This window comes from Gymnodraco acuticeps, unplaced genomic scaffold (genome assembly GCF_902827175.1).
Source record: "Gymnodraco acuticeps unplaced genomic scaffold, fGymAcu1.1, whole genome shotgun sequence".
Classification (NCBI taxonomy): Eukaryota; Metazoa; Chordata; class Actinopteri; order Perciformes; family Bathydraconidae; genus Gymnodraco; species Gymnodraco acuticeps.
The window spans coordinates 871840-893536 of NW_022990513.1; the positions used below are offsets into that span (position 1 = coordinate 871840).

Below are 21697 nucleotides of genomic sequence, written 5' to 3' on the forward strand. Positions count from 1 at the left end.
TTGTTAACATCGCAGTTTATCAGTGGATGTTTGCTGGAACTACTTGTTAACAGCGTGTTTCCTGACGGACACACACAGCGTCAGCACCGCTGCAGACTCGCTGTTTGAGGGCTCGATAGCCCACTCCCCCTCCACACCGCTCGACACTCGTTGGTTTGGAACAGCCCTCAATATGGCGGACCCTCCGCGTGAACGCGCAAACGGAGGGGTAGGGTGTAGGGGGCGGTTTGGGAATGGGCCTTACGGCCCGTCCACACTACAGCTTCAAAAAAAGCTTGGAGCTGGGCGTGTCTGAAGCTCGACCAACAACCAATCACATGAATCTCCCGCCCCTGACACACAAGCAGTGGTTTGATTGGCTAGAGCTTGTACTGGCATATGATTTGATTGGCTGACGCTTCCACCGAAAGCTTCAGAAGCTTCAAAAGTTGAACATTGCTCAACTTTTGCAGCCTGAAACGCCAGGAAAGCTCTGCTCTGCTTCCCACAATGCAGTTCGGCGAAAAGTGACGTCACCCCATTCAAAGTGAATGGGCAGACGCGTTGGAAACCGTTTTTGAAGCTGTCGAAGCTGTAGTGTGGACGGGCCGTTAGAGTCCTCCTTCCGTCATTAGCAGTAAACTTGCGCCCTTTTGGCTTGGCTTAGGCTATGTTTTGCTCTCAATTTGTTGGACACCTTTTTTGTTATTTATTAAACCCAAGTATAATTATTTACCAAAACCAACTGGTGTGTGTTACCTTCCTCATCCCTAGTGGGTTCGTAACAATATGTAAGTCATGAAGTATAACAGTAACAACTACAGGTGGTCACATTTAAATGTTTGCACCCAGCCTTATGTTTATTTATCTTCCTTTTTTGTCATCTATGTTTGTATTACTGTTGTCCTTTTTGTCCCCCTTACGTCCCCCTCAAAAGCATCCTTTGGTGTCATGATAGGCACTATATAAATAAAGTGATAATTAGTACACTTTGAGGACGAATAATGGATCAAAAACTGTAAAACACTGCAAATGGCTTCATATGCATCGTTGAAAACAAAGTTGTGATCAACTGATTGGGCACCACCCATCTGTACCTCTCCTCCAATCAGCAGCAGCTGCTCCGCGCCCCCCCTCAGCAGGGTGCTTCCTGTCTGCAGCAGTGGTTGAGCGCTGGGCGTAGCGTGGTATCCCAGAGCCTCCTGCAGCAGAGCCTGGCAGCTTTCCTCCGTCAGCAGGGCCCTCAGCGCCGGCACCACCCGCTCCACCAGCTCCCCCCCCGCCATCAGGGGGAAGCGGATGTGGGAGAGGAGGTTCCTGGCGTGGGGGGTGCGCTCAGGAGTGGTGCTGAGCCACCGCAGGGAGGCCTGCAGGAGTGCCTGCTCGCTGTCATGCTGCACCTGAGGGTGGAGGTGAACAGGAAGTGAATTTTCTACAAACAAGATCAGGATCCCATCTCACCTGCAGCTGCTTATCATGTCTATGTACAGTCAAAAACAAACCAAAAAAATAAAAGGTGGGCAACTGACAACCTATGCCTCCTTATCCAAAGAGTTTACTACATGTTCTCTCTTCTTCCCTGGCTGGCATTAAAGATGGTAGTGGGCTGTGAGGTGTGCCGGCAGTTTAGATAGACACTGTGTGCACAATTATTATGAAAGAGAGCATTTTGATCATATCATCATTTTCATGCATATTTTCCAACTCTTAGCTGTATGAACTTGAATGTGCATTGGATTTAAGGATATCAGGTGATGTGTATTTGTGTAATGAGGGAGGGTGTGGCCTTAGGAGATCAACACCCTACATGAAAACAGGCAAAATGGGCCAAAAAATTGATTTAACTGACTTTTGAAAAGCAAATGTTTTTAATAGTCAACAGGGCTGCAAGAAACATATTGAGGAAAAAATAAGCAAATTAAGTGCCACAGATCTGAGAAGAATCGAACGTGACACTACCAGGAAGCCATTATCCTCCAGTGCGGTCATACTCCAGAACTGTGACCTACCTGAGGGCCCAGAAGTCTCAGGTGTTCAGAGACATGGCCACGGTGAGGGAGGCTGAAACCCCCACTGAACAAGGCACATGAGATCAAGACTGGGCCAAGACATATCTGAAGACAGATTGTGAAAGGTTTTCTGGACTGATGAGATGAGGGGGACTCTGGACGGACCAGATGGATGGGCCCGTGGCTGGATCAGTACCGGGCCCAGAGCTCCACTTCCACTCAGACGACAGCAAGGTGGAGGTGGGTTCTGGTATGGGCTGGTATTATTAAAGAGGAGCTAGTTGGACCTTTTCAGGTTGAAGATGGACTCTAAATCAACTCCCAAACCTACTCCCAGTTTTTAGAAGACACTTTCTTCCATTAGTGGAACAGGAAAAGGTCTGCATCTTTCAGGAAGACCATGATGTTATGAAGGACACTGCTCCATCGCATGCATCCAAGTACTCCACTGTGTGGTTAACCAGTGAAGGCCTTACAGATGAAAGAATAATGACACCCTTCCTCACCTGACCTAAACTCTATAGAGAACTTGTGGGCCCTTCTTAAAAGGGAGATTTACGTTAAAGGAACACAGTACAGCTCTCTGATCAGAGTCTGGGAGGCTGTGGTTGATCGTCAACAGATCCAGAAACTGACAGACTCCATCAATGGAAGGCTCATGACTGTTATTGAAGAGAAGGGTGGCTATATATATATATATATACATATATATATAGTTGTTTGTTTACTATTCTCACTTTAACAAGTGAAAATAAACATGTGAGATGGGATCATTTTTGTTGTTCCTTTAGTTGCATAATAATTGTGCACACATAGATGAGGCATGTGGCGCAGTGGACTAGTGAGTTGGTGTTGGGATCAGGGGAGGTTCAAACCCCACTGCAGTCAGCATGTCGTTGTGTCCCTGAGACACTTCACTCCATCCTGTGGGGATTGCCCACAGAGTACTGAGGATGTTAGTCGCTTTGGATAAAAGCGTCTAACAAGTGTCATGTCATGTAATGTAAATAGATATTCTCCTAAGAAAGCCAAAACCTCACTTTGACTTTCTTATATTTTCAGGTTTGAAGTTTATTAACATTTTGGATTGACGCAGAGCACTAGTTGTTCAATAATTAAAATAATCCTCAAAAATATGACTTGTCTAATAATTGTGCACACAGGGTAAGCTTGGCAAGGTAAATGGATACAGGGACATTGTTACCATCAGTGTTACACTTTTACCAAAAAGCTGTGGCTGTTTAAAGGAATGAGGATGGGAGGCTGGGGGGTGAGGAGACACTGATCAAACCTCACTGTTGTGAGTGTCATCTTAATGATGGGAAGGAATAATGATGAAAGTGAAAAACTGATTCAGTGCTGAACACATTTCCTCTTTACTTTAAAAAACAAAAACACTCTTCATACACGTTATAGAATTTATTTTGTAATTTAACATACTAAATACTAGATAAAAATACAACTGAAGGACTTATGTTTGCTATGAATAACAATGTATTTGTAGCAGAAGTGTGTAATGAATGATTGAGGAATGTGTTTGGCTTAATGATGGTTAAAAGATACAACTTCTACATTCTGCACAGCTGCATTAAAGGTCACATGTCATGCTTTTCCGGTTATTACCCGTCACCTTGTGTGTTATGAAGGTTTTTATGCATGTAAACGGTGTGCAGAGTCAAAACCCTCAAAGTACACCCTGTAGGGAGTAAAACTCTAAAACAGAAAATACCTCCCCAAAACGCCTCGTTGGTGAAACGTCATCATCCATTTGATTCTTCCGGGTACAAGATTACGTAAGCACGTACCCGGAACTAAATGGACCAATCCGTGGAGCCGTTACGTTACGTCCGCGGAGCCGTTACGTTAAGCCCCCGCTGATTGGTCCAAATTGACCAATCCACGGACTTCCTCACACACTCAGTGCAGGCAGCTCTGCTGATCTCTCCTCCCTGGCTGCAGGCTGATAACAGACAGTTGGGATCGCGGCGAAATTCTCTCTGCAGACCCATTCTCTCTACAGACCCATTCTCTCTGCAGACCCGTTCTCTCTGCAGACCCATTCTCTCTGCAGACCCATTCTCTCTACAGACCCGTTCTCTCTGCAGACCCATTCTCTCTGCAGACCCATTCTCTCTGCAGACCCATTCTCTCTGCAGACCCATTCTCTCTGCAGACCCATTCTCTCTACAGACCCATTCTCTCTGCAGACCCATTCTCTCTGCAGACCCATTCTCTCTGCAGACCCATTCTCTCTGCAGACCCATTCTCTCTGCAGACCCATTCTCACAGCGTTTATCAACCTTTTTCTTACTCAATATCAAGCCACACTTATTGTTTTTACTTCGGCTGTGACTTTGTGTGTGCTCAGGATGAGTTTGGCTGTGTATCGCTAAACAAGGAAACAACACCTCCACGGAGCTCAGCGCGATTCACAACGTCCCGACCAATCAGAGCACACTGTGCTCACAGGGAGGGTGGGGGCTGGAGCTATTGGAGCTACAACGAGCCGTTAAAGGCAGAAAGTGAAATTCAGTGAATACACGTAGTTTACAGAGATGCTGTTTGAGAAACCAATGTGAGTTTGGACCTCAACAATGGAATTATGATCAGTGGAAATGGCCATGACATGTCTCCTTTAACATCCGAGTACTAGTAATGATAACTTTACCATCATACATTTAGGTTTCTTTATTTGACTTGCTTTAACTTTTAATTGATCTTACTATGTTTATGATATGCACCAGCACACTAAAGCAAATTCCTTGTATGTGAAAATCTACTAGGCAATACAATTTATTTTCATTTAAATCATTTTATTCTTACAGAGTGAATAAAGGTTGGAATATATTGATAAAGAAATGTTGCAGCACGTATTTCCTCCCCCCTGAGCAGTGTATGTACCTGTCCGCTGGAGAGGTACGCTGAGAGTTTGTGTAGAGGAATGTGATGCAGGAAGTCGGGGGTGAAGGACAGCGAGACGAAGTGTGTGAGGACGAAGCGGTCCACGCAGGAGTCCAGGCGCTCCAGGCTGTACAGCAGGGCCAGCTGCTGCAGGAACAGGAAGTTGTCCTCACTCAGCCCCCCCTCCAGGTACTGGCAGCACAGATCCACCACCCGCCACACCTGGACCAACCAGCAGCTTTAGTGATCAGAGTTTCATTTCCATCATAATGACATATGCTGTTCATTTATTTACTTTTGAGGGTTTCACTCTATTTGAAGGATATAAGCACTGTGTAAACAATGACTAAGCTTTATAACACTCTGTAACACACTATGGCTACTTATAACCAGGTCTTATTCCAAATGTCCTACTTCTTCCTCTATTACTACAACTCATTATATTGAGGGGGGAGACATCAGGCCCATAACAAACATTATACAAGATATCATTCACTCACCTACTGTAGTGTGACCTTGAATTGTGGCATTGACATTTGGTAAACAGATTGTTGAAGTAGTGTTGCTGTTGTTAACCCTGCCCTCTTTCACATTGAATGCATCAAGACTGTTCTCTGTGTATAGAACCTTTGTACAGCCTGCAGTCGGGCAAGAACATTTTCCTCCAAACTCAAGGTGACACAGGGTGTGCAATTGAAATACAAATAAGTGGCATATTAGCACTTGAAGAATATTGTCACGGTAACAGGTATAAACAGTTGGCATTTTACTTATAGTACAGTCAAATAGATGTATTATAATTGTTAATCATTATAAATTATTTTAAATACTCAACCCAACTAAAAAGATTATCGCATGAATAAATGCCAATTAAAAGAATATGATGAACCTATTCTCCATCTGGAATGATTATTAGCATTCAACACTTTATACGCTTCACTTGTGTCTATTTTGAGTGACCTTTTAATACAATACTGCAGTCGTTTGGACTACAACTGAGCAGAAACCTGTTTTTCATACATACTGTAATTGAATGTGATGCACCCTAATTGTCCTGCAATGTACATGATGTGTTTCACAGGAAGTGTCCCGTTGGTTACCTGCAGGAGGTGGGCCGCCTCCAGCACAGACTCAATGTTCCCCCCGTCCAGCAGCAGCTCCCCGCTGTACAGGAAGTCCACTACAGCCTTCAGACCAATGTAGGACATCCCAACCAGCTCCACCTGGAAAAGGAAGAGGAAGATGCAGGTAATTGGCTTTAGAACACATCATAGCACAAAAAAAAGTTTGAGAACCACTGCTTTAAAGCAGTGGTTCTCAAACTTTTTCAGTCAGGCTCCCCCTTTGGAGAAAAAAAAAAGTCGGGCCCCCCCAACACAAATAGTCAGGCTCCGTGGCGGCGCCAGAGATTTATTTTGGGGGTGCTGTGGGGTAGCTTGACGTTTCATAGAGGGTGCTGAAACATTTAGGGTTTCCCATTAATGTACCTGTCGATACAGTGGAATTTTCTACTGCAACACTCCCCACACGCACACACACAGTGTACCCACAACTGTTACAATGAAGGCTCGATAATCAGCTCACGGCATATAGGTGTAAGCAGGGGTAAAGTGCTATTTTTATAGGTGGTGTGTGGACCTCACATAGGGGGGTCCGGGGGCAAGCTCCCCCGGGAAGATTTTTAAATATTGAAGTTGAAAGCATCAATCTGGTGCACTTTGAGAGCAAAATGAAGAGATCTATGGATACATCTCTCAACACCCAGATGAAACAGAACTGTAAACAGATTTACTTTTTCTTTATGGATATTTTACAAATCACCCTTTTAAACTGTATTCTTGTTTTAATGTCATATAGTATTTCATACCTGTTTTTAATTTATTCTCTTGTTTTTTTATAACTATAATGATCATATAAACGTGTGCCTCGGAAATAATTGTTTACATTAATGATGACCAAAACGTTTGAGACCCACTGAGAGTCCTTTAGCTCACTGAGTCTCTCAGTCTGACAGGAGAGGACTCTCCTCCACTTTGTTGTTGAAAAAACTCCTTATATCCGTTAGCGTAGCTCGCTAGCACCAGAAGCTAACAAGAATAATCTCCGGTACCGGTGCGCTCTCTCTCGCTCGCGCACGCACACAAAATGGCTCGTTCCACACACACACAGAGCCGAGCTTTAATGAAACACAGAGACCCAGACGTAATAGTACTGTACTGCATCATATTATTTTCAATCAATACTTTTTCAAAATAAGTTTTTTTTTTTTTTTTAAATCTTTTTTTTTTTTTAATAACCATTTTTTCCCCTGGTCTCTTGCGCCCCCCCTGTCATGCCCCCCACTTTGAGAACCACTGGGTTAAAGTCACAAATTACATTCTAATAGCCTCAGACAAGGGACTTGTCTCTATTCTTGTTTTGCTCGATCTCAGTGCTGCATTTGATACTATCGATCATGATATCTTATTGCAAAGACTAGAGCACTTAGTTGGCATACAGGGAACTGCTTTAGGCTGGTTTAGGTCCTATCTATCTGAACGCTCTCAGTTTGTATGTGTCAACGATGAATCTTCTACGCAAACCAAAGTTAGCCATGGAGTGCCACAGGGCTCAGTGCTCGGACCTATTTTGTTCACATTATATATGCTTCCGTTAGGCAATATTATAAGGAATCATTCTGTACATTTTCATTGTTATGCGGATGATACTCAACTATATTTATCAATCAAGCCTGATGAAATTAATCATCTAAATAAAATTCAAGACTGCCTCAAGGACTTAAAAACATGGATGACTTTACATTTTTTGATGTTAAACACGGCCAAAACTGAAGTTATTGTACTCGGCCCAAATAATCTACGAAACAAATTATCTAAAGATATACAAACTATGGATGGCATTAATTTGGCCTCCAGTGAGACTGTAAGGAATCTTGGTTTTATATTTTATCAGGATTTATCCTTTAACGCCCACATAAAATCAATCTCAAGGACCGCCTACTTCCATCTACGTAACATTGCAAATATCAGGCATATCTTGCCTCAAAACGATGCAGAGAAACTAGTCCATGCATTTGTTACTTCAAGGCTGGATTATTGTAACTCTTTATTATCAGGGTGTACCAAGAAGTCAGTCAAGTCGCTTCAGCTGATTCAAAATGCTGCAGCTCGTGTACTAACCAGAGTTAGGAAAAGGGACCACATTACTCCTGTTCTGGCTGCCTTACACTGGCTCCCTATAGAACACAGGATATAATTTAAAATTCTTCTTCTCGCCTACAAAGCCCTTAATGGGCAGGTGCCATCTTACCTTAAAGAACTCATTATACCCTACTGTCCTACTAGGGCATTGCGTTCCAAGAATGCAGGGTTGTTGGTTGTTCCTAGAGTCTCTAAAAGTACAATAGGAGCCAGAGCCTTTTCTTATCAAGCTCCACATTTGTGGAATCAGCTTCCAGTTTGTGTTTGGGCGGCAGACACCCTATCCGTTTTAAGAGTGCGCTTAAGACCTTCCTTTTTGATAAAGCTTATAGTTAGGGCTGATTAGATTCAGCCCCTAGTTTTGCTGATATAGGCTTAGTTTGTCGGGGGACATCTTACTTCTTCCTTCTCTCTGTCTATACCTGTGTACTCTCATGTTCCGATTAACTCAGCTTCCCCAAATTTCTTTCTTTTTGGTGTCTATATACGCCGGGATCCGGAGTCATGGATGATCCTGCGGTCCTGTGTCCTGGATTGCGAGCCCTGGATCTTGAGTCGTGGCTGTGGTCCTGGATCATAAGTCCTGGATGGATATCCTTGTGGATTCATCTTCTTATTATAGACCCATGCATTTCCAAACATTTGGACAACCTATATTGCAAATGTATGATCTTTTCAATGTACACACGGCATCTGTCCGTCCTGGGAGAGGGATCCCTCCTCTGTTGCTCTCCCTGAGGTTTCTCCCATGTTCCCCTTTAAACTGTGGGTTTTCTCCAGAAGTTTTTCCTTGTACGATGTGAGGGCCTAAGGACAGAGGGTGTCGTATTGTCATACTGATAGTCTGTACAAACTGTGAAGTCCACTGAGACAAATGTAACATTTGTGATATTGGGCTATAAATAAACATTGATTGATTGATTGAATTAGGAGTTGTATATATGATGTCACTAGAATTTAAAGAGGTTTCCGGTACCTCCTAAGCGGCTGAGCACACGGAAGCTTCTAGATCTGATGCCATTCCTCTGGATATTAATGAAGTTTCTTAGAAATGTTATCTTTTGAATGATTATCCTGTCTATGACATCCTGGAGCTGTTTCCACCTACCATCCACAGCACAAGGCCGTAGGAACAGAGTTAAAGGACACCTGACTAAGCAGAATTTTATTTGACTTCCTCACAGATCCCACGTCATTTTAGGCAGACAGCTACTGACAAAAACTGATTTTAAACTGATTTGTATAAGGATCTCAGACCAAAGACTTACACACAGCTGATCTTTGTTGTGGTTTTTGTGTGTTTTGTGCGGGGTGGAGCTCCTACTTCTCTGTTGTAGAGTTTTCTACAGCATATCTCCTTATAATCATTATCTTAGTGACATTATTAAACCAAGAAACTGAATAAACCTGTGTTGTTAAAGTTTTGGGTTAAAGGTACCTTAGAGCAGGGGTTCCCAACCTTTATTGTGCCAAGGACCGGCAGATACATTAAAAACAATCAACAACTGATTTGAATATTTACTCACCAGCAGGTGGCAACAGAGGCTAATTGTATTTAACAGCCTGAAGAAATACCAATATGCATCCAAAACATATTAACAACGTTTAAAACCAGGATACAATTAAAACAAAAAATTAGGACCGCTATACAAATATTAATATAATATATTATAGGTGGCTAATTGTATGTAGGAGGTTGTCTCCTGTGTGCTCCACTTCCTATTGGCGCACCGGTAACTTTCTCTGCGCACGAGAGGCTGAGACCTTATGCTAACTAATTTTGATTTATTTTGTATGTTTTGGATGAAATAATATGACTGGTATATGTGCGGAAATAAAAAAAAAATAGAATTTTCTTTTGATAAAATATTTTTATATATTTATAATTCTGCAAATATTACGATAAACTCACAGCTATTTCGCGGCCCGGCAGTAACACCTCCGCGGCCTGGACCGGGGGTTGGGAACCCCTGCCTTAGAGAACCCAGATGTAGATACTATATACTACACCCATTATTGACAGTATAGATCCTGACCGACAATGAGTTATCTTGTCATTAAAAGAATATGATTAACCTAGTCCAGAGGTCTGCAACCTTTTTGACCAAAAGAGCCATTTTGCTCCTTTTTCCAAAACATTTTTTTGTCTGGAGCCGCAAAACATATTTCATAGTTTTTTATTGTTATATCAGACAAAAACTACAGTTTTTTTGCATTTATTAGGCTATTTATTACATGATATAAAACTGTTAACCTCTAATAAGAAACAAAGAACTCTTATAAGGAGAATTTAAAATAATACACAGGCCTACTTTAAAATAAATTAAACACAGCACTTGGGGAGTCCTCTGCACATTTGAAGGGAAAAAAAATATTATTAAAATGGGCCCACTTTGAAATAAATAAAACATATAGCTGCACCCTAAAAAGAGTTAAAGGTAGGGTAGGTAAGAATGGAGAAACCAGCTCGAGTGCGCTAGAATTTGAAAATACACAACCGGAAAAAATCTGCCTCTTCCTTCAGACTTTCTTACAGTCCCTCCTCCAACACACACGAACGTGCACATGACCAATGAGGGCACGAGATAAGTTTGTGCACAGATGGAAGGCTGACAGGCAGGTAGGCCATCCAGTTACTTTAGCCGGGCCGGCTCAGATGATTGGTCGTGCTTTTTACAGCGCTACGGCTTCCAGAGATTAATTTTTGTATGTATTTATTGTCAAAGCATTTAATATATTCATTGCTATCGGGACGTTAAGAGCATTCCATGGAATATAACAAAAAGTGTTTTCTGAAATACATGACATACCCCATTGAATGATGACTGAACATCGTCAGCTGTCTTCCTCTCCCTTGTTGTTCCTCGATACGTAAAGGCTGCACCACCGTTGACAACTTCTCTCTACATATCAAACATACCGGTAAACCAGCATCGTTTGCTGTGAAAGCATATAACTCTGTCCACACATAATTAAATCCTGTGTTCCTCCGGTACTTTTCTTTGATTTATCCATAGTTCGCTCATCGAGCCGGGGGTCAGGTTATTCACCTCCAAGAAAAGGCGCTCGCGCGGGACCGTAGCAGGATGTGACGCATATTTTAGTTGACCTAATAAAACCGTTTTGTTTTTTATTAATATGTCACAGTATCACCTCAAAATACAAGACACGAAACATTTTCAAGCATGCAACAAAATATAAATAGTCCTACAAATACTTTTATTTTATTTCCTTCTTATTTTTGTCTAAGCTCAAGGGAGCCAGAGCAGAGGGCTTAAAGGGCCGCATGCGGTTGCCGATCCCTGACCTAGTCTATAGATCTTTATAAGTAAACGTAGATGAAAATGAGAGGAATGCAGTTCTAGAAAAATAAAAAGGAAATAGAATGTGGAAGGAAGACAAAAGGAAACAAAGGCTTCTGTTCAAATCATCAAATTCCCGTAGTATAATCTGTTCTTTGCCTCACTACATGTACCTCTTCCTGGCGTTTCTCCCTCATGCCCAGGGTGAACATGGCGTGGAAGTACGGGCTGGAGAGGGCCAGCAGGGCCCGATGGGCCGGGAGCCGCCTGCTGTCGGCCAGCAGCACCACGTCACACAGCTGGTGCTGCTGCCGCTGCTGGCTGAGGCCCCGCAGCACCCCCCCCGCCTGGTCCCCGCAGCGGAACACCTGCAACACACAGGTCGAGGTCTTAGTGGGGGATTTTTAGACAGTACACACACACTTATTGTGGGTCGAAGGTTCAGTTCAGCAGTGTAGAAAGTGTGCGCAAATGTTACTCATTACAATGTTTCAGTTCGTCCTTGCTGTATGTAAAAATAACATTTAAAGAAATAATATTTGCCATCTGAAAGAATATTTTTGAAAGATTCTAAAATAAGACAACAATTCTAAAAAGGCATTAAAGTTACCCTGAGAAGATGCCGATCATTATTGGCTATATGTGGCAATAGAGTGCCACAGTCCTAAAACCCGGAAGTAAACTCCTTCCTTACCTTAGATTTATGATTCGAAAATTATAAAAGTAGGGTAGACATGTGGATATTATCCGGCTGAACAAAACGTGATCTGTCTCTTCAATTGGCGTCAACCACAGATTTCCAGCTATTTTCCAAAGTCCTATGGAGAAATTGCATTGCTTTTTGTCGAAGGAACCGGAAGTGGTAAAATGCTAACTTACTTCCGGGTTTTAGGACGCGTCACTGTGGCACTCTATGTGTTGATTGTATAACACAATCAACACGTTGTGCCTCTTCACCTACATTTTAGTTCTTACTTCTTACTTCTTCACTTAAAATCCTAAAAGCTTTGATCTTATATTTCAAACTAAGGTTATTACTACTTCTCATTCTTCTAAATCTATCCTCTCTCTACTTCTCACACTCTCTACTCCTGTAATCTATTTCATTCTATTTTCTCTTTATCCAAAACCTTTCCCCTCTCTGACCTCTCGAGGTTCTATGAGAGGGTAACAGGTTGCAGAGAGGCCTATTCCGGCCGGGGAGTGTGGAACGTAGCCACAGACCTACTCCTTACCTCGAACCAATTCAGGTTCCAGTGGGGACCTTTTCCCTGCGTGTGCCTCTCCACCTCTGTTTCCTACTTCTTACTTGCTACCCTTTTCCCTCAACCTATCCTAAGGGAGTGCATGTACGTAGACACGTTGTGTTCCTTACTTCTTACTTGCTACCCCTTTCCCTCAACCTATCCTAAGGGAGTGCATGTACGTAGACACGTTGTGTTCCTTACTTCTTACTTGCTACCCCTTTCCCTCAACCTATCCTAAGGGAGTGCATGTATGTAGACACATTAGTTTAGCTGCTATAGGCTTGGACTGTTGTGGGGGGGCACCTTACTCCGTCTTTCTGGCTGTTTGTACCTGTGTACTCTCATGTTCCGATTAACCCAGCTTCCCCCAAATCTCTTTTTTGTGTCCATATATACGCCGGGATCCTGAGTCGAGGCTGATCCTGTTGCTGTGGTCGTGTCCTGGATCCTCTATCCTGAGTACTGGATCTGAGTCCTGGACTTCGAGTCCTGGCTGAACCTGTCTCTGCGGTCCTGCCTGACTCTCATCATACTACTTCCCTGATGGCTCCCACAAGATTGTTGACATCCTCGTGGATTAATCTTCCTATTATACATTTGGACTACCTATGTTATAAATGTATTATCTTTTCGATTTACACACGGCATCTATTGCACGTCTGTCCGTCCTGGGAGAGGGATCCCTCCTCTGTTGCTCTCCCTGAGGTTTCTCCCATGTTTCCCTTTAAACTGTGGGTTTTCTCCAGAAGTGTTTCCTTGTACGATGTGAGGATCTAAGGACAGAGGGTCTAAGGACAGAGGGTCTAAGGACAGAGGGTCTAAGGACAGAGGGTGTCGTATTGTCATACTGATATTCTGTACAAACTCTGAAGTCCACTGAGACAAATGTAACATCTGTGATATTGGGCTATATAAATAAACATTGATTGATTGAATAGTATTGTTGGGCATCAAGGACACACACAATGGTTGTTGGTGAGATAGACTGAATGTAAACGTAACCATGTTTGTTTACAAGAAACAAATTATAAAAAATATGAAATGTTTCACGTTCTTAAATGTTGATGTCTTATTTAAACACTGCTATATTGTATACTTTATTTATACAAATACTCACTTTTGATAATAGAAAGTAATATATATATATATATATATATATATATCCAAAAGTAAGGAAACGTATTTCCTGGGAGTCACTTTCAGGTGTATTTCTCTACTGTACAGAAGCTGCTTCCTTCTTGTTTGTGTTTATTTGTTTCAAAGTCTGACTCTGGCTCAGTCCCCTACTTACTGACAAACACATACACACCTGGGAGGATTCACCGATCCGCTTGGGCCGACACACTTGACTCGGTTTGCCGTTGTCCATTATCTTCCCTTAGGCAGACACCATCTACACACACACACACACACACACACACACACACACACACACACACACACACACACACACTCAAATGAGCAGCATCCTGTCTCCTTGCTGAATATTATATTGGCCCTCATACTGTTAGCTAGGAAACACAGACAGTCAAAAACAATAATAACAAATAACTATGTAATGTCACTGTGGGAATCAAACTCTAGAAAGCTGTGATAAACTGACAGTGCTTACATTAGTCGTCTCGTGGAGCAGCTGAGCACAGAGATACAGTCAGCATCTCTTGCTGCAGGTTAGCACTTTCAGGAGGAAACGATCAGCACGAGGGCTTTCTAACGACGACAGACACGGGACCGCATCCCGCGAAGGTCTTTGGATCACAGGGTCTTCTTATAGAGACAAACTCCTGAAATACATAGTGTTTTAAACCATAGCAAGAGCTAAACAAGGTAGCATATCGCCTATTAGTTGAATAAACAAAACGGCTTCCGGTTTAGTTTTTCAAAATAAACTACTGTGTGATAGCTTTTTAAAGGGTTTTTTGTTTTGTTTTTCAAGATAAATAATTACTTGAAGTTATAGCAGTCACATGTTATTTCTGTTTATTGTAAGCAAGCTGTTATTAGCGCTCATATTGTTAACATCCACTCCACCTCCCCATTTTACTTATCCCTTGTAATTTTGCCATTTTATTTTGAAGCCGAAACCTTTCAATCCGGTGGCAAACATCCGGGAAGTAGCCTGATGGACCGATCATATCCAGCTCTGTGCGAGCGCGTTCAATAAACGCAATGTTACGGAACGTTTCAAAGACATTTAACTCTTCCATGATCCATACTAGTAAGGAGGGCTGGCTGAACGTGCATGTAGAGCTGCATTTGTTTGAATAAGGACGATATTACTGGTGATGACGAGCCTTATGAAGCTTTCCAGCCAATTGGTTCGCGAAAGGGTTCATCTCATGAGGCTTCATCATGGGCTTCATTTGAACACAAACCCCCCTGTTGGTCAAAGTGTGTAAAACAGGTAGATTTGACATCTCAACAGTGTGCTCTCTCATACCGAGTTCCCAATGAGTAAAGCCTCACCCCGTTTCCACCGGGTCCGTCTGCGTCAAGTTACGGCCGTGTTGCGCCACAGCCAGTAGCGTAGGCAGAAATGTACTTTAGGGTGGACCTGTAAAAAATAGGGTGGGCCAGATTTTTCTTCTGCGCATCAGAAGCTAACAACAATCCCCGCCGGTACCGGTGGCAGATTACTTTTGGAATACTTTTTTTCCCATAACAGATGGGTATGTTTTGGTGAACAGGAGACACGTATTTTATCGTTTTAATGGCTTATCAAGAGCACAAACACAACATATTGGTGTCATTCTGGACAGCTCTCTCATCTGCACCACACATAAATCACCCGGACTGAATTATTTGTACTGTCTTAAAACCTTTCCTTAGAATATGTTATGAATTGTAAGGTGTCCTTGGGTGCTTTGAAAGGCGCCCCTAAATAGAATGAATTATTATTTATTATCTGAAACGATGTAATAACTTTTAAAAAAATGTCCAGTCACTTGCCCCATGCATTCAGCAGCAGCAGGTCATTCACATTGATTTTATCCCGTTATAAATGTCATCATTTCGACAATAAAGAAATGCTACATAAACGTTATCTTGCACATTTTATCAAACCATCTCCGTTTCTAACTTTCAATATATTTTGAAAGATCTCTCATCTGCGTGCGGGGGCGGGGCCTCACAGACACGCTGCATCTCTCTCTCTCACAGACATGCTGCAGCGCAGTGTGCACACAGTTCTGCCGGTAATGAATATTACATTTTGTGAGGAAACTTTTCCACCAATAATTCCAATAAGTATTCCAAAATGTATTCACTTCAGGTTTATGAAAGTAACTGTAATCAGATTACTCGTTTTTCAAATGTAACGCCAGCTGAATACACTTGATTTTTGTATTCTGATTACGTAACACCATTACATGTAGCCGTTACATGTAGCCGTTACATGTAGCCGTTACAACCCAACCCTGCTGTGTATATCTCTCCGGACTGTCCACCAGCAGATGAAAAACACCCACCTCTCCGCCTCTTCCAAGGGACGAGGGAACCGTGCGGCAGAGTTTCCGTTAACATTGTTTTTCTTCTGACAGCCCAGCAGCAGGAGAGGTGGGGAGAGGGAGAGGTGGGGAGAGGGAGAGGTGGGGAGAGGGAGAGGTGGGGAGAGGGAGGCGGGGCTATTTCATCGTTATCAGAAAATGATCGTATAGATCGCTGCTAGATGAGGGCAGTGGGGGCTCTTCTTGGAGTCTGGCTTTTTTTTAAAAACCAAAGTTCATTAGTGAACTTTGAGCCATCATTTATTTTGCAGGCAGCTCTCTGCCTCTCTCACGTTATTATGTCGCGCGCCGGAACCAACAATCAGTTTTTACCGTAAATGAGTTCGGTTCAGAGGATAAAACACATACAACATTAATTAAACTCGATATTTGTTCACTTGAATTTAACTTTGAATTCTTGGATATTCTCAATGGGTGAATACATTTGTTTATAAGAATAATTAAATAATTAAAAATTAATTGACACCGAAGCTTTCTCAGGGTGGGCCAATGAGTAAACTGGGTGGGCCTGGGCCCACCCTGGCCCTATGGTGGCTACGCCACTGGCCACAGCGTTTGCAAAGATCGCGGCCACTCTAGTCAATGGGTGCTATTCCACCACACGTGGCGTGTTACGGCTCAGAAGCGTCCCAGAAGCGTCTCGGCGCAGGGCAACTCTAAAATTAGGATGAATCCTATTTTTGACGCGACGCAGCCGTAAGGTAATGTCGGGCAGGCAGGAAGTGGAGCGTTCAGAGCATATATAGCATATATATATACACACACACAAACTAATTTTGCAGACCCTATCCCTCCGTAGTCTTTCAAGTAGGAGGAGAAATGCCAGCGTTCTCCTCCGGTTTACAGGCACTGTGTAAATTATATATTGTGGTGCTGAGGAAAGGGAGTCGGAGGCGGTGTGTTTAGAATGGAGTTCCACTCTTTATTATAGGTTAACATTCAGAAGGTAATACACGTCTGCTCTACATGACAAGCTAGCAGGACTGAATAGCTAACGCTACAGGTGTTCCCACTAAAGGGTCCATGTAGCAACACAACAAGCAAGGTGAATTATGCTCCACAATATGGTGTCACCAAACAAGCCCCCAGAATTCACAAGTAAACCAAATCTGTATGGTGGGGAGGAACCACACGCCTACCCCCACGAGTCCTGCGAACCGGAGCCGGCACAGCCCCTGTCAGAGGAGGGATCGGAACAACAGGTCCACACCCCCTGACAAGAATCAAAGCCGGAGGGCGGCCCCGTCTCGGCGGTCGAGCCAGCACCACCGGCCGGTCCACGTCCAAATGAGCAGCCTTCACCCGGTCAATCGAGACGTGCTCAGCCTTGCCGCCCATGTCGACCACCAGGTGCTTGTCACCGTGCTCCAAGACCCGGAAAAGTCCATCGTAAGGGGGCTGCAGGGGGCCTCTGTGTGCGTCGTGCCGTGTGAAGACGTGCCCAGCCGAGCGTAGCTCCGCGGGAACTTGGAACCCTGGCGCACCGTGCTGCGAAGTCAGAACCGGAGCGAAAGCCTCCGCTGCGTCTCTCAGGAAAACCCGCTGGGGCGTGGCAGACCAGGGAGCTGATGCATTCGGGAGGAAATCCCCTGGAACTCTCAGCGGCTGCCCGTAGACCATCTCCGCTGTAGAGCACTGCAGATCTTCCTTAGGTGCGGTCCTCAGGCCCAGCATCACCCAGGGCAGCTTGTCGACCCAGTTACTGTCCCTAAGTTCGGCCTTGAGGGCCGCCTTCATGGAGCGATGGAAGCACTCGCAGAGGCCGTTAGCCTGAGGGTGGTAAGCGGTAGTCCTGTGTAGTGTTGCACGGTGTACCAATACTTGAACTGTACTTGAAATACTTGTACTGCTACCGCGATACCCTGCCGTTAAAAACGGTACGATTCCTCCGTTTCATTAGTATCGGTACTTTAAGAATGACGGGGAAAAGTACTCCGGTGAGAAAGCGCCGTTTTAATAAGAGCCGTGTGTGTTCAGCGCTCTGCTTCCACTCCCTCTTGTGGAGAATTGAAGATTTTATCACCTGATATATAAGAAGTGTTACGTTTGAATGGCAGAAAGTCTTGTTGCAATTTCCAGATATGGAAGGAGGCCCCTTGAGTTTCTCTGTTAATTATCAATAGTCTGGGCAAGTAACAGGGGAAGCCAGGGGGGGGGGATTTTCCTCAGATGTAATGCAGTTACATTCTTGTAGTTAATGATGCATGTCCTGCAGACCCAGAAAAAGCCTTGAGAATTGAGTCACACAGTTAAGAGAGACAATAGTCCTTCTGAATTATCAATAAATGTATTCAGTCCAGTAAAGCAGACTCCGAGGTGAAGGGAAGTTCACAGAAGCCTTTAGGCTACAAGAATAATCAACTTCTGTTAATGATAAAGATGTGTGTGCGTTAAAGATGTTTGGGGAAGAAGTGTGTCTAGCAGCAGCTAGATGGGATTACTGCTCAAAACGATATCTGTACTTGTGTTTTATATTGATTTCTCTGTTTTATTCTTTCATAAGTGTGAGGACTAAAATTGCTCCAAGCATTGTGGGGTGCAGGTTTGCAGGACAGGAGACTAGATGGGGGGAGGGGAGCAGAGAGGGAAGTCTGAAGAATGTGTGTGTGAAAGCAACAGAATGAGACAGCGAACACCAGATGTGGTTGTTTTGCTTCAAACTAAGACTGTTTCCGGATCATCTCGGCTGGCGCGCGCTGATTCGCTAAGACACGCCAGCTCCTCCTGTTTTGTTTTTGGCATGTAAGCCTGTTCTGCCTTTGGTTCATTCTCTCTTCCTCCGGCTGACAAGACAAGTAAGTTAGATCTCCCGGCGGGAGGAACAAGAGCCGGGGTAATCCGGATTACTTCGTGATGTTGTGTTATTGTATCTTTTGCCATTAAATCAGCATATTTGTTATAACCTTACCAATGGTTGCTGTGAATTCTTCCTCTGTTAATCTGACCCATTCACAAAAGGACGCGTGGAGGCAGGCGGGGGTCTTAGAGCCCCCGCCAAAGAATGACTCTGCCACAACAAGTAGTGACCCCGACGTGGGTGAAAAGGGTTGTTTAGAGGAAAACACTAGCAGCCAGCGGACGGAGGGAGATGCCTGGAATAATCTCTGACAACTAAGGATCCTACAACTGAAAGGTAAAACGGACGCCTGTTTCTATCGAAAGTCTGTAATTGTCTCAAGCTAAATTTTAGAGTTGTCAAAGATATTTCCAAGTGTCATTTACGGTAAAGAATGCAATACATATTTTATCATAGGTAGGTAAGTTATAAGATAAATAAAGCAACGGTTAAAAGCTTCGTAGATTTTTCAGAATCATACGGCTAAACTCGTTAGCTACAAGTGAAGCAGCGAAGTAGTTTCAGCGTCAGGTATTGAGTCTCTGGCGACTGGAAGGGTATAAGAGTCCCTATGCCTAGTGGAGGTATCGAGTCCCCACAGGGTATACTTCCTGGGGGGGTCAAATGGTTGTATCGAGTCTCCATCCGTGACCAATCAGAATAATGCTTTCCAGTGTCATAGGTCGCTGCAGTTGTATTATATGTCAAAATCCAAGCGCAGAAACGCGAACTTCAAAAGCCATTGAAATTAACGGATTTCTCACTGTCTTGTTCTGTTGGGTTTAACGCCCATTCTGTTGAAAGAAATATCGCATCTTAAAAGCTGAACAGACAGCGTGGAGGATATATTTATGTGCTTATGAATAAATACAATATATTATTGAACATAGAATAGCCTTAGTCAGATAAAGAAATGCGAAGTCATAATGGAAAGATACCACAAAAAAAAAAGAAAAGCCCCCCTTTCTCCACATTGCTCTAATTGCTGTGCAGCAGCCCGGAGCCAGACTGCTTGCTCTCTTCTCTAATGCCTGAAAAATGGCTGCTGAGCGTTGAATTTAAAACAAGGAGTGAATAATCAACGACTGATCTGAAGTTGGAGTGAATAACATTGAAAATTAATAGATCAATGTGTGATTTGAGGTGGTAGATATTTAAATAAATAAGAAACTATAATTTGTTGTTTTTAGCATAGTTTTTGTGGGATACAGTTACAGATGTAGCACTCCAGATCAGACTCACATGGGTGTGTCCCAGTCAAAAGCCTAGCGGATCCCAGTGGCTGGGGGTGTTGCCAAATTGCTAGAGGGCGTTGCCCAATTTCCCCATTTGTTCAATTACAGGATTTAACCATGAGATGGCGCTTCATTCACAAAATACACAAAGACAACTGGGTGTTGTAGAACTTAGTGTGTTTGCAATGTTTGCAGCTCTGCAGTTGTGTTTGCTGAATACTGTAGCATTTAATCACTTATTTGTTACTGTATGGTTTTCACAAGCTACTATAATGAAAAAACATCAATATTTTAGATCAAATAAAGTATATAGTTTGCTTTATGCAGTATATTTCTTGTAATATTGTTGGGGTGTTTTTACACAGTACAGTAGATTGAAGTAAATCAACTTATACATTAAGATAAGATAAGATGGACCTTTATTAATCCCGTGGGGAAATTCGGTAGTTCAAACAGCAACAGGGTGAGAGTGAAAAACAGGACAGCACAGATTCACACAGATTAATAAAATCAAAAATAAGATGAGCGATACAAATAATAATAATGACAAACTATGAAATAAGAAATGAATAAAACTAAAATGTAATTATCATATCATATATTATAATGTATTGTATTATTAAGTAATATCATACATTAACCCCATTATAGCAGATGCCTCATTGAATGGATGAACACATTTATGCACATTTAAGTCGGTGCCGCATAAAAACAACAGTCCGGACAACATTGCCGTGTGTTTCTGTCGAAAGTACTGGCTTGAAACTATATGCCAGTCTTTGTTTCATGCAAAAAGACCCAATAAACACGGACATACGATGATATAAAGTTAATACAGATATATTTCAGAAGTATGAATAATGGAAGCACATATTTTAATATCTTCGCCGTATTTTATCATTTTACGAAACGGAAAATACTGGAAACTGTAGATTCTGCTCAACAGGATGTATTTACCAGGGAGGGGGTGAGGTAATCAGGTAAACGGAGTGATACGAAACGAGACGAAAAGAGACGAAGAGGGACGGCGGGAACCGAAGAGAGACGGCGGGAAATGGAGAGAGACGAAGATATACGAAGACAGGCGGCGGGAGACGAAGAGAGACGGCGGGAGACTGCGATTGAAGTAAAGTGACAGACAAACATTGAGAATTTAGATATAGTTAGATTTAGAGTTTTGAAGATTCAACTATGATGAAGAGAACTCTGAACGTGAGTCAAGCTTTAAGCTTGTTTTTTGACATGGAGGAGGAGGAATCTGTGATGTTGCCCTCTGTGTCGTAGTTGACAGAAACCGCTTTGAAGTGTGGCACAGATAAAGACAGAAAAAACGGATTTTTGTACATAATGTGTATATATATATTTGTATTATATTTATAATAACACTTTTGCCTTATCAGAATGAAATCCCATGCTACCTCAATCAAACTTTCACATTATCATAGTGACATCCCATGTATATATTTCCAGCTTTTAAATGGT

At 42.9% G+C, this 21697-nt stretch overlaps 1 protein-coding gene across 1 annotated transcript in view; it reads right to left on the reverse strand.

Annotated features, from left to right (window-relative positions):
* klhl36 (kelch-like family member 36) overlaps window positions 1-14984 on the reverse strand; it is a 29456-nt gene extending 14472 nt beyond the window's left edge. The window contains 6 exon segments of the mRNA XM_034227068.1: window positions 1077-1379; window positions 4890-5111; window positions 5990-6112; window positions 11565-11759; window positions 13948-14031; window positions 14251-14984. Of these exon segments, the coding sequence (XP_034082959.1) occupies window positions 1077-1379; window positions 4890-5111; window positions 5990-6112; window positions 11565-11759; window positions 13948-14007 (903 nt within the window). The 5' untranslated portion in view covers window positions 14008-14031; window positions 14251-14984.
* Between the last annotated feature and the right edge of the window lie 6713 nt (window positions 14985-21697).